The sequence below is a fragment of the Ursus maritimus genome, unplaced genomic scaffold (genome assembly GCF_017311325.1).
Source record: "Ursus maritimus isolate PB19 unplaced genomic scaffold, ASM1731132v1 scaffold_7, whole genome shotgun sequence".
Classification (NCBI taxonomy): Eukaryota; Metazoa; Chordata; class Mammalia; order Carnivora; family Ursidae; genus Ursus; species Ursus maritimus.
This window is the reverse complement of record NW_024426885.1, coordinates 32,645,550-32,659,659: the sequence shown is the minus strand read 5'-3', so window position 1 is coordinate 32,659,659 and position 14,110 is coordinate 32,645,550. Positions and strand designations below refer to the sequence as shown.

Sequence of the window (14,110 nt, the reverse complement as noted above, 5' to 3'; positions counted from 1 at the left end):
AAATCTCCAAAAGAATTACTTCAAATAATAGAGGAAAGAAGGTTGAACTACCACCTTAAAACCCTGGTCTAGAAAAACATATTGCAGACGACAAGAAGTGATAACTTGGGAAATTTATTTGGCTCTTAATGCACTTGAATCAAATAAATTGTCACACTGTTTCTGAGAGGACTTGTATATCTGAGATTCTTTTAATAAGTTGTTTTATAAAAATCTCGACATGATCACCAGAGAGGAAAAACAGCAATAGCTAAAACCTGTGTGTGCGTCAAGATGACGTCTGAAGAAATGGCAGCTTCTGTTCTCACACCTGTGACTCAGAGAAGCATGACATCCACTCCATCAGCTGTAGATGAAAGTAGTGAAAAGGTGTTGGACGTCATTGTTCCTAAAGCACATAGTGTCAGGCAGAGCGGGCAGACTTCTACCATCCCACAGATGAACAAGCTTAAAGAAGAACCTTCTGGAAGCAACTTGCCCAAGATTCTCTCCATAGCAAGGGAGAAAATAGTGAGCAATGAGAACAGCAATGAAAAGTGCTGGGCAGAAAGTACACCAGTTTCTGTGAAAAACCTTAACATTAGCCACAACAACATACTGACAAACCACCAGTGTGTCCTTCCTCAGAGCCAGTGTTATGACACGTGTGATTCTGTCATGGAGGAAGACCCATGTTTAGAAACTGGAATCCCGTCCTCACTGGAAAGAAAGGCATTCCCTGGAATTCAACTGGAAATCGACGGACCTCCCATGGACATTAGTCCCTTAGGAAGTCAGTTGGCCATTGTAGAGACTGGCCCGGCACACCCTGATGGCAACACAGCAGCATTTTGCTTTCATTATGGAGCTGACAGAACAGTGTCAGATGCTTTCTGTACCCTGTCAGGCAACTTGATTTTGGATGATTGTGGAAACTGTGTACCACTACCTGGTGTTGGTGGGGAACAAAAGAAAAATTATGTGGCGTATACTTGTAAACTCATGGAATTGGCCGAAAACTGTGATAATAAGAATGGGCAGCTGCAGTGTGATCATTGTGACACCTTGGATGACAAATACTTGTGCTTGGAAGGTTCTTGCCAAAGGGCCAGTGTGGTATGTTCAAGTGACAGCTTTTGCAGGGAGGACTTGACTAACAGTCCACCTGCCAAGACCTTTCTGAGCCATTTTGAGGACTTCCCTGACAATTGTGAAGATGCAGAGGAAGATTTTTTTAAAAGCAAAAAGGAGAGGTCCACTTTGTTAGTGAGGAGATTTTGCAAAAATGACAGGGAAGTAAAGAAATCTGTGTATACTGGGACAAGGGCAATCGTGAGGACTCTGCCTTCTGGTCACATTGGGCTGGGAGCTTACAGTTACATCGATCAGAAGAGAAGTGGTCCCTTGTTGCCCTGTGGGAGAGTTCTGGAACGGCTGTCAGTGGTGGCGATTAGGCAGGATGGGAGCCAGTGCCTATCAGAAGCCCAGTGGTATCAGGTAAGAGTTAAAGTTTCTTTTGACCACTTTTTAAAACTTGGTCTTTGAAAATCCAATTTTCCATTGTTTTAATTCATGGAAAGTTTTAAGTTCTGTCAAATTGTGATTCTTAGGGGAAGCATTTTGTGGTTATGGGAAACTAGTAGACCTAACAGATACTCTAATCGGTAGCTGTCAAGATTGAGTTAACTTTGCAATGATGTAAGTCTATATGTAAAATACACACATATATATGTCATCAGGAGTGCAGAAATTAGGGAGACTCCCTGGTTACTGTATGGAGGATTACAAGACAGAATCCTGATAGTGGGAAAGCAGCTCCACTGACTGATGATCTAGTCATATCCTTTGGAGGTACATGCCTATGTCCTCCTTTTGCCATGTTTTTAGGTTGCAGGGCCTAAAAGAACTTAAAATCTGGTTTCCTCCATTTTCCAACCAACGTTCCCAGTTTCTTGACCCTTTTCACCTTTTTTGTGCCATGAACCCCTTTGGCAATTTGGTGAAGCCTATGGACTCAGAACAATGCTTTTAAATGCATCAGATGAAATGCAAAGTGTTATAAAGGACACAGATTATGTGGCCATATGTACACTTATCAAGATATTGTTTGGAATTGTGATGTATAGCAGGGCAGGGGCTTCTTTATCAACACTTTAAACAGGGGCATTCAGTGAGGCGATAACTACTATAGTTTCAAAGTAGTGAGGAATGTCAGTAGGGAGTGGTTTTCCTGGGACTTTCCCAGTTTAGCCCTGCAAATCCTGCATCCAGGGAAACCCCGCAGTTCTGGGCAGACCAGAGGCGTTGGTCACCCTAAATATAAGTACTCTTTTAGGGTTTTGACCACAACTGTGATGTATGGAAATACCTGTGATTTCTATTGGTGACAAGATCACAGGTGCTGCTCTGACTGCTGAGGCTTGTTGCCTATATTCATAACTGAAGGACATGTCAAATGTATAACTCTCACGTTCCAGTGTTTCACAATGCCTTAAAACCTGGCCTTGTGAATAAATACCCAGTCTAGAAAAACATTCCTTTTGTTGAAACATAACTGGTATATTTTTACTGTCATCCTCATCAGTCACGGGAGCTAATACTTTCTGTGCATTTTACACATGCCAGACGTTGGGTCACATAATTTACATACTTGATTTCATGCAATCCTCTCAACTACCCTCTGATACTGGTATGATTATTAACCCCGTCGTATTGCTAAGAAAATGGAGTCTCAGGGAAGTCATGTCCCTTGTCCAAGGTCACTTAACTGCAAAGTGGTATCGCTAGGATTGAACAGAAGAATTCTGTTCATTTCAGTGTCTGTTGATGGAGTAGCCACAATCACTGATGCTACTCGAATTGGCTGTGTTCAGTGCGGCAGTTCTAACCCTGGTTCTGTGTTAGAACCACAGTGTCCAGGCCCCACTCCAGACCCTCTGTCAGAATCGCTAGGGTAGGGCTCAGCATGAATGTTTTTCCAGAGTTCCCCTGGTGATTCTATAATTCTGTGGAGTTGAGAACCACTGTCCAGGAGCTTTAACTGAGCTCTTTGCTCTTTGGTCGGGATGTTTAGGGAATATTTGCTACGTCCTAAAGACCCTGACCCTGCTTGGGCTCTTGGAGTGGCAGGGCTGAGTTAAATGCCTGCCTGAAAAGGGACGACCCACAGGTCCTTCTTTCTGTACTTTCAACTTACCATTCACCCAGCAAGTGTCCGCAGATGTGTTTTTGCCACCTCACCTGATTCCTCATAAAACCTGAGTTACAAGCCAGGTGATGTCAGAGACACACAGGCTACCCAGCTCTTCTGACTGAATTTTGTCCATGCAGGGAGGAAGGAGCTCATCACCGTAATGGGTCTTCCCAATTTAAAATGCAGGGATTAAAAAATTCATGCACACCTGACGTCGAATGCAACAGAAATTGAAATGCAGCAAAGGAAATGGAAGCCAACTGGTTGAGAACCGTTATCATAGCCCCCCCCCCCCACATTTACACGGGCATGAGGGTCATGCATCTACTGTAAATAATTGCAGAATAATTTCTGGCATGACCATACTCACTCCTCCAGTTTCTGGAGCACTGCCACATCTTCTCCTGAGAATGTTCATGGGTCCCGGGTCCTAGCTCCAGTCTGCCTCTTTCTGTCAGTCAGAGGCCCTGGGATGGGTAATTTCCAGTGAAAAGAACCAAAGAAATGATGCAAATCATCTCCTCCCTTTTTGGTCTCTGGAGGCTGGGAGAGGTTGCCACACCTCGGTCAGAGTGAACTCCAAGAAGTCCTCTCTCCTCTCTGACTGGGTTTCCAGGAGGCTGTGGGCATATTTATGAACCCTTAAGATGAAGCCGGGGAAATGGCTGACTGTCCTGTCCTTTCTGAAGGGAGAGTTCTGAAAGGGAGAGACCTTTTTTGAATATTCAAGCCATACCGCGGCAGGAATGAATCCGTATTTTCTAAAGTATAGTATTCTTTCAGTATCTCAGTGTTTAGTTTAGAGTCTGATAGAAATCCTTCTCAAAGTTGCACAGATGAATTATAGCCACTTCCCCCAACTCCTCTGCGTGGCTTCCTTCACCTGAACGATGCTGACCCTGATGCAATGCTCCCTTCCTTGACCATTTCACACGTACCCACCCTGGTTCCCCCGTCAGATTATAAGCTGATTAAAGGTAAGAAGTGTCCCTGCCTTTTTTCTACTCTCCATGATGCAAGCCTAATGCCAAGTATACAGAACACAGGACAATGTCATCTTAGGAACATGGTCTCTGGAGTCAGTCGGCCTGAATTGAAAGTTGATCACTATGAGTCCACCATTTACTGCTGGTGTGAACTCGGCAAGTTCGTTGACCTCTTTGTTTCTAATTACCTTATATGTAAACTGGAGGTAATCATATTATTAGGGGGTTAAATGAAATGGCCTTGTGAAGTCGACAGCACAGTATCTGGCAAAGAGTGGGAGCCACTGTTCTCACTCTGGCAATATATTATATGCTTTGTCATGAACATGTCCCCACCTCCTCTGCTCTTTGAAGCTTCTCCCATAGGGGGAGTTTATGGTGCTGTGAATTCAAATGTATGTCTCCTAATCTATGATGTGGTAGCTTGTACAGCCCTTCCTGCACATTTGAAGAATGTGTTATGTGTCCAATTAGTTCCTCTGCCTCCCATTGAAATTTTTTTCTTGTATGCCTTCGTCAAAATGACCCAATTAATTTATGTTTGCACAGCTGTGCAGAGAAGAATGGGAGACATTAATGAGGATTAATGCTGCTGACTGACTAACCATATTGGTATCCTCCTCCCCTGCTTGTGAGAAATGAAAACCCTACCCCTTATCCAGTTTCAGCCATGCTCTTCCTGCTCTCCATTTATTGGCTTCGCAGGATGGCATATTTTGGCAAGTGGCTGAAGTCTCCAGGTTGAAAGTTGGTTAAGGGTGTTTTTCCTTTTACAAAATTCTCTCCCTGCCTGAATTTTGGGGGAGTTTAGGGTACTTAGAGTTATTCTAAATCTGAAGGACAAGAAGTTTCTGCCTGTGCTGGAATCAGTCATGTAACCTGAGTTCTGTGTGCCTTGCCTTGAAGGATAGAGTGTGGAGGAGGGGAGGGTGGCCAGGCCACCAGCTCCCATATCATCCCTTCATTTATCTCCCTGTCATGGTCTGCAAGGGGATTTACTGTACAAGAATATGTACGGTAAAATAGAAAATAATGACGTTTTATTTTTAAAATAATCAGACTAGAAAAACTGTAAATTAAGAAGGAAAATCAAACCAGCTTCTGGGTTGCTAGTTCTTACTCCTCTTTCTTCCTTCTAAAATGTATCTTTCTTCTTCACATTTTATTCTACTCTTTAGCAGAGAAAATTAAACTGAGGAGGCAATGAAAAATTTTTGAGTGTTTAACATAAATACTTTGTCAGTATCTATGTCTTTGAGTCCATATTTTCTCTGCTATGTGTCCAGGCAACAACCAGTAATAAATTCGTCTTCCAAATTGTAACTTTTAAGGATGATCAGATACCCATTGAGCCCTGCTGACCAGTGTTGTAACAGATGGCTGCTGAAATAGCAACATGTTTTATTTTCTCCTCCACATATTTGGTCTCCCTACAGGTTGGGTATAGTGTGGACCTTGAAATAATTAAAATTTCACAGGGTGTACAGGCTAAGCTAAGAGCCTGGGCTTGGTGGCATGCCAGGCCTTCTCTTCCATTACTAAGGGTTATGTCAAGTTTATGACATGGGTATAGGCCGATGCTGGCCCCTTCCTGCTGAGCACAGTGAAAGGGAATCCAGATCCCGGACGAACAGCCCCTGCACTGTTTAGTCACGTCTGGTGCATCAGTGGAAAATGTGACAGGCTGTCAGAGGCCGACTCTGTGATGATTGGACAACTTTCCCTTAGCTGCATCAGGGCAGTTTAGGATCAATTTACTTCCACATCTCTGTAGTTACACCAACTCTTTGGCTAGGATTTGGCAAAAAATGGAATGAAAAGCAAAAATGCTAACCCTGGACAGTAATTTAAGGTGAATATATTCATAGCCACTGTTATTCACACGGTAGCCTTGGGACAGTATCAGCACTAGGATTTTTTTTCCTTTGCCCCAGATGTCCTGCATAATGGGAATTAGCAGCTGGAAAGGCCTCATCCCTTGAAATGGGCCATGGTTAAAATATGGCCTGAAAAGAATCAGAACCCATAGGCAAAGATAAGGCCATCAGATGGAGTCCTGATCTAACGCACACCTGCATTTTTACACAGGACGGATTCAGGCTGTCCGTAGAATGACCTCTTGTAGTCATGAGTGATAATAGTGTCCTTTTCCCCTTGGTCCCCTCCCTTGATTCAAGTATCCAGTCCCCTCAGGGCTTATAGGCCTCCTGGAGTAGTGTGGAGGTTTCTTCCCCCGTGGCCGCAGGATTCAGCATCAAGGACTTGAAGCATCATTGGGAGTGAGGGGTGACCATCCCCTGACCCTTCCGTGACTAGACTGACTCATGGCTCAGGCAGGGCCCTCCCTGAAAAGCTGTTCTTAGACACTGCTGCTGGGTAATTTTCTGGTCTTGAAGAGCCTTATGACACCAATATGGTGTTCTTTCTATTGATTCTTTTTTCTAGCAGCTGGCCTGGATGCATTCAGAGCCTCAGATTAAATATGGGTCCTGCAGAGCTCAGGCATCCAAATCCCTAACCCTAACCAACGTTCAGCCCTCGAGCCCCTGCCCTGTCCCTGTCATTTAGGCCATCACCCCTCAAATGCTTAGTCTTTAGCAACACAGAGACACCATCATCTTTCAAGGGTAAGGAGAACCCATACTTTGAATCCCAATAGCAGAGCTCTTTGGGGGCAAGGAGAAGTGTTTTGATTTCTTTTGTTTTTAATAGATTTATTGAGATATAATTTATATACCATATAGTTCACCTATGTAAAGTGTAAAATTCAGTGGTTTTTTAAAAAATATATTCACAGATATGTGCAGCCATCACCACAATTTTAGAACATTTTCATCACCTCAGAAGGAAACCCCATACCCTCTAGCTATCACCCTCCATTCTCCTCATCCTGTCTCCCCTCCCCCACCCAGAAGCATCCACTAATCCACTTTCTGTATCTATAAATTTCCCTATTCTGGACCATCATATGAATGGACTCAGATAGTAGGCACTCTTTTTTGACTGGCTTTTTTCACGTAGCATAATACATTTTTAAATATTAATACCAGTGTAGTTAACATGACATAATATTTTTAAGATTCAAGGTACATCTATACTGTACTATGTACAGGTACTTTGTTTTTTACCTCTGAATAATACTCCATTGTAAGAACATATAACATTTTCTATATCCATTCATCAGTTGTTGGACATCAGGTTCTTCCCACTTTTTGTCTGTTATAAATAATGCTGCTATGAACATCTGTGTGCAAGTGTTTGTGTGGACATATGTCTTCATTTCTCTTGGGTACATATCCAGGAGTGGAATTACTGAGTTATATAACCATGTTTAACCTTTTGAAGAACTGCCAGACTGTTTTCCAAAGCAACTGCCCCTTTTTGCATTCCCACTAGCAGTGTTTGAGGGTTCCAGTGTTTCTATATCCTGACCAGCATTTCTTAGTGTCCACTTTTTTGCTTATAGCCATCCTAGTTGCTATGAGGTGATATCTCATTGTACTTTTGATTTGGCCATTTGAACATCTTTGGAGAAATGCCTATTCAAATCCTTTGCCTATTTTTAAATTTCTTTTATTATTGAGTTATTTACATTTCTGGATATAAGTCCATTATCACATATATGATTTGCAATGTGTGTGTTGTGTTGTGTGTGTGTGTGTGTGCATATATAGGTATAGGTATGGATGTGGCTATGATGAACGCAAGTCAAGAAAGTAGCAAAGAAGGCTTATAATTTTAATGCACAGTGAAATTTGTTAAATATTTTCTTTGGACATTGATCTCATTCTCAGTCTTTTTCAAATCTACCCCCACCAGCAATAACAGTCAAGTTAAATTTTTTATCTTCCTTCTCCCCCAGATTCTTTCCAGACTCTAGTCTGCATAGTTTCTCCCTCCTCTTCTGCTTAAGCTTATATTATATAGGCCATTTTTTCTTATTATCTAAATTCTGTACCGCAGTGCGGTGGCTGGGAACCAGATTGTCATCTGCAAACTTGTGCATTAGATGGAAGGCATCCAAGGCAGGGCTGGTTGAGGAGGTCACCCCTTCACAGTCATGTACTTTATTATGCACAAGTGGTGGGACCAGTCCTAGGCTGAGGCAAGCAAGGTGCCTGGGCAGCAACTTTTAAGGAGGCACTCAATCTCAGGGTCTCACAAGAGCCAACTGTCTACTTATCAGGGAGTACCTCCTTAAATTTTGAACCTTAGGCAGCTGACTTGTCTCACCTTAGTCCCAGCCCTAGGCAGAGGATCTAAGAGAATCTGTGGTTTAGAAATGCCTATTACCTTCTTAGCCCAGGAACAGCCTTGACTAATCCCCTCATATACCTTCATGCAGATATTGTTAAAATACAAGCTAAGAATGGTTCCTCATTTTAAAGCATTCAAAAAAAAATCAAGAGAAGAATATTTCCTGACATATAAAAATTACATGGAATTGAAATTTCAGTGTTCACAAATGAAGGTTATTGGAACACAGCCGCATTCATTCCTTTTAATACTCATGTATTTTCTGTAGCTGCTTTCTCCTTGTAACAGCAGAGTCGGGGAGCTATAATTGAGACTATATGGCTTGGAAAGACTAAAATATTTATTTTCTGGTCCTTTAAAGTAAAAGTCTCCCTGGTTTAGAACATCCCTCTCCACTTGGCTAGTTTCTACCCATCCTTTAGTCCTGAGCTTAGAGTTCACATCCTCTTGGTGGTCTTCCCTGCGGGCCCCTCCCCCACCACACACCCCAGTCCAGAGTTTCACTGACAGTCAGTGCTAATACATATTTCGTGAATGACTCCTTGGATTATAAATAAAGGCAGTTTCCACCCACTGCTGATGTCTCCTCTCCTTCCCCAGACCCCGTTCAGGCTTATTAGCTGGCCTCCTCCTGACCATCGGAGCTTGGAAACACTTTCTCTGAACAGTACCTTAGGACAGAATCAGAATTTTCCATTGATATTCACAGGGTCTTTTTCAGGCCTGTGAACCCAGGGACCCATGCTTGTCACCTCCATGGACTTGGCCTGGAAGACAAAGAGGGGACATTTTTCAATCTCCTTGCCCTGGCCCTCCATTTCAATTGGCTTCAAAAACTCCTGGAAAAGTTTCCAAATGTTTTGTGTTTACAAGGGGGGCATCTGAGACTGCTGTTATCTGCAATGGGCCAGAAAGGAAAGAACCCCGCCCCTCCCCCCAAGATCCTTAAGCTCTGTCCCTGTCTTTCAGAACCCCCAGTCCCCTCTCACACACACAAACCCAAAATAAGACCTAAGAATCAATTCCAGCTCTCCCGTTAACTGGTTGTATGACCTTAAACAAGTTACTTTAGGACCTGAGATTTTAGTTCCTTTGGGTATAAAACAGAGTGAGTGTAGGGGCGCCTGGTTGGCTCAGTTGGTTAAGCATTCGAGTCTTGATTTCAGCTCGGGCCATGATCTTAGGTTGTGGGATCCAGCCCTGCATCAGTCTCTGTGCTCAATACGAAATCTGCTGGAGATTCTTTCTCTCCCTCGGTCCCTCCCCCTGCTCATGCTCTATAAATAAATAAATACATACATACATACATACATACATACTTTAAAAAAAAAGTGAGGGCAGACATTTATTCACTGCCTGCTATGTGTCAGACACTTATATAATTTGCATATATTCATACATTATAAGTTACACATTTCTTCTTACCTCTGAAAGCCCTACAGTCCGTGATTTTCCTGATTTAAGTCTTGACCCTGGATTTATGGTTGAGTAAATAGTCTACCTCCCCCAGCAGTGCCTCCTGGAGGTGTGATTTGGAGGGGACGTTGTCCCTTTCCAGCGCTTGCAGCAGTGGATGGGCACAGGAGGGATGCTTCTTCACCGGTGGCTAAGCCCTGAAATGCCTATAGCAGTAAAACAGCAAGCACTCGGTGGGCTCTTACTGTGTGCCAGCCACTGTGCTTTCCAGACATGACCAAGGTCACACAGTGTGAGGACTCCAACCTGGGTTGGGCTGCCTCCAAAGCCCATACTCATAAGCACTCCTCAGAGGTTCCTCTGGAAGATTCTGATGTAACTCATCCCTATAACTTGGCGGAGGTTCTGTTCCCTTATTAAAGTGTGCAAATGTTGAGCTGGATGAGCCCTTAAGCTGTTTCTGTCTTCAAATGTGATCTGGGTGTGACCTTTGGATGAAATGGGAGACATGGGGAACAATACCAAATCTTAATGTGAGGGGTGTGTTGGCTATTGAAATGGCTGAGATTTGTTTTTATGACTCAGCCTGCTAGGGGGAGGAAACCAAGCCTGAAGGTTTGCATTTTTTTACTGAATTGCTGTAATTTAGAAGTACATTTTGAAAGTTTTATAAGTAAGTAAGCAAGAACAAAGTCCAAAGCAAACTGCACACATCTGACTCAGAATCTATAGCTTATTCATGATCATGCTGAAATGACCAGAACTGGTGGGAACATAATTTCGTATTTTTCCATTTTAATTGAAAGTTTTCTGTGATCTTCAAGGGCTCTGACCAACTGACCTGAGTATGAAAAACATTACTCAGGAACATTTCTTTCCATAGTCACACCATTGAAGTAAAGTTTTCACCTCCTTCTCAGGGTTGTGAGGCTGGAGAAAAAAATGGGGCTGGTTGTGTAGTCAGATGCTTGGCAAACATTATAAAATGTCCCTGCAATTATAACTTTTCTCCTCTTACTCCAGGCTCTGAGGCTTCAGCGTGAGGTACCTGGGGGAAAAGGGGATTCTGAAACTATTCTGGAGTCAGCTGTTTCCTTTCACAAATGCTACAAGCATCCGGGAGAACCTGCTTGCTGAAACCTGACCCTTTGGTTTCCCCTTTGTGATGCTGGCCTAGTTTTCATAACTTCATTTTCAACTCGAGATTAGGTGACTTTTATCACCGACACCTACTTCACCTTATCCCTGTGTTTTAATAAAATAAGGAATTGATTTGCCTGTATACCACATTGAGTTGCCTAGCTTCAGAAAACTTAGCACCAAATTATAAACGGTGACACTTTAATAGTGAGTGTGGATGCGTCTCGAGAGCCAGCATGTGGGAGTTTGGCAGTTGGAAAACCCCATGGCTTCAGTTTTTCCAGATTGTGTACCCTTCCATCAAATACTAATTTCTTAGCTTTGAAAAACTCTTCTAGAACAAGGGAAATGTTCATTTGAGCTCTAAATTGGTGAATCCAAAACTTGTTCAGTAGCAAATTCTTTATTTTTCTCTTTAATGGGGTCAAAGAAAATGGTCTCAGGCCCTGGATGGACTAGCAGTTCTCCTTTTGATGCACATACCAAATAAGGGCACTGTAATGTGGGTATGACTCTGCCATGACTAATATTTTGTGAGGGTAATGCCATTATTGTGGCGACCATATTTTCCAAATAAAAAGTTGGGAACTTTTTATTGAGAGGAGAGAGGGGCAGAGTATTTGAAATTGAGACTGACTCAGGAAATCCAGAATGATTAGTCTTGGAGTTGCTGTTGATCACAATATAAAGGAAAAAGAATATGAGTGAATTAGAGCACATCTACTTTGTTGCTAGAAAAATCAGGAGTTTCAAAATGAATGACTTGGTAGTGGTAGCGAATGTGTTATAAAGACAACACATTAGAAGCCCAGAAGAGAATCCAGCAAATGTTTTTCTCAAAGTTTTTTGTTTTACTGTATTGTTTCCAAGTATTTGGTAGCTACTGTGCTTTGGAAGTATAAAGGTAGTAAAATAGATTTCTTTGAGACGCTAGGATATGCTCAGCTAAATAAAGGTTGTCCCTTTCTAAGAAATCACCTGGAAAGGCAGACTTCATTTTCCAATTGTCCCTCCATTATGCAAAATGTCTTAATCCTTTGAGCTTGGATTGACAGTTTAGAAACAGTCCATTCAAACATCCTAGCTAATGCTGGTTTAGGTCCATGTTGATGTATGACTGTTAAGGATAGGGTTGGTTTTATTAAGGGTCTTCTAAACAGACTGGAGGTGAAAGGGGGTATCTGGAAATGTTTTGAGCAAAGGTAAAATTGTAAGTTCTGCATATGACATAAATCGGAACACAAACTTGGGCATTGCTTCACGGTCTCACTCAGTGTCAAGGGATGGTTCGGAGGTACCCATAAACCCATATTGCCCCTTTGGTTTGGACTCAGCTTCATGGGCATGAAGCTCATGCCAGAGGTGAGATCAGCTCCGTCTCCGCAACCCTTTTTGGCTAGGCGCCCTGGTGCAGAGCGCACCATGCTCAACCATACAAGGTGATCCTGGGGAGTTCCATGTGGAAGACAATCAGAAGGGCTACTGAAGACCAAAGCTACGAGTGGATTTTTTCTTGGAGTCATATATAATGTGCTCAGCACAGTGGTGTCCATTAAGTTCCAGTGGTCTGAAACATAAACAAATAGTGTGAATGCTTTTCTAGGTAAATATAAAATAAGTATTTTGTAACTTCGTGAACTATAGAATTCTTGAGCTGGAAGGCCCATCTTCTATAACCTTATTCACTCCCTCATTTTATGGATAAAGTAGCCAAGTCCCTACACAGTGGAAATTACTTGACCAGATTCACATGTCTAATGATGGAAGACACAGAACTAGAATTTGGATCTTCATCTCTCAAATAAGATAAAAACATATGATACAGCCTTTTACATAGTAAGTGCTCTTATTAATGTCAGCTGATTCTGAACCCCAGTGCCTTTGGGGTTCCTGGGAGGCTTGGATTCCTGATATGGCACCTGCCCTGGCAGAGCTCATGGTGAATGATGGTGGAGGCCGACGTGCCTGTGCTGTCTTTCGTTTGTTCCACAGTTTTCCCAGACTGTAAATGACCGTGGTTGGTGCATAGTTTATCAGCTTTTTTCTGTGTTCTCTGGTTCATTCCAGTTTTCACAGTTTATCCTATCTTCAGTTCTTTAAGAAGCTGGCTCATCTTGTTGCAATAACATTGTCAGTTCTTTAAGTACTCCGAGGTGCCCTTTAAATTTGAACGTAGCCAAGTTTTGTTGAGTTCATTTCTCCCCTTAGTCTAGTTTCTTTCCATCCTTCACTTGGCAGGTAGCTCTCTCTGGTTAATGACCAGTTCTTCAAAGCATACGGAGCGGCCGTGGGATCCCTCCCAGTGTCTCAAGAGGATATTTTCCCGTGTTCTTTTTCTCTTATTTATGGGAAGCGAAGCCAGTGAGAGACACTGAGCCCAGCGGGAGGGGCCAGACTGGGCCCAAGGAATTGAGCCAGCAATCCCAGGCTCATAAAACATTAGCAGTGGAAGGGCCTTGGAGACTGTCAAGTCCAACTCTTCATTTTACAGAGAAGGAAACTGAGGCTCAAAGAAAAGCAGTGGCCTTGCCCAGATCTGTTCAGGCATCAGTTTCACAGCCAGATCTGGAATCTGGGTTGCTCTCAAGCCAACTCTCCTGCCCTGTGCCAGATGCCAAACACTATTTCTGACCCATCGGTGAGGAACTGAGTTGATTGTCTTATAACAATTAAGTTGTTCAAGGTGTGAGGCTCCATAGTGGTTAAGTGAGCTTGGGAGCCAGATTGCCTATGTTCAGATCTAACCCTGTACTTACTTGCACGGTGACCTCATGAACGTTACTTAACCTCTCTGTGCCTCTATTTCCTTACCTCTAAAGTGGGGATAATAATTTAACCTACTTCTTGGTATTGTTAGAAAGATTAATAGGTTATTATATGTTAAATGTTAACATATGTTAACAAAAATGTTCTTAATTTTAAAGCATTTAGAACAGTACTTGGCACTACTGTTGTTTTCTTTTTGATTCTTAAGCCTCAATTTTTAACCAAAATTCTGAATTATCTCCTTATGAATACAAAGATTTCTCTAGGAATCCTGATGGAATAACTCTAAATTGTGGGATATAGTCTCCAAGTGCTGTTAAGAGTGGCAGGAGGGTTTGTGTAGTCTGAGAAGGCTTCCTGGAGGAGGTGGAAT

At 42.6% G+C, this 14,110-nt stretch overlaps 1 protein-coding gene across 1 annotated transcript in view; it reads left to right on the top strand.

Annotated features, from left to right (window-relative positions):
* The first annotated feature begins 273 nt into the window (after positions 1-273).
* PLCE1 (phospholipase C epsilon 1) overlaps positions 274-14,110 on the top strand; it is a 273,097-nt gene continuing 259,260 nt past the window's right edge. The window contains exon 1 of the mRNA XM_008696266.2: positions 274-1,476. Within this exon, the coding sequence (XP_008694488.1) occupies positions 274-1,476 (1,203 nt within the window). The remainder of the gene's footprint in view (positions 1,477-14,110) is intronic.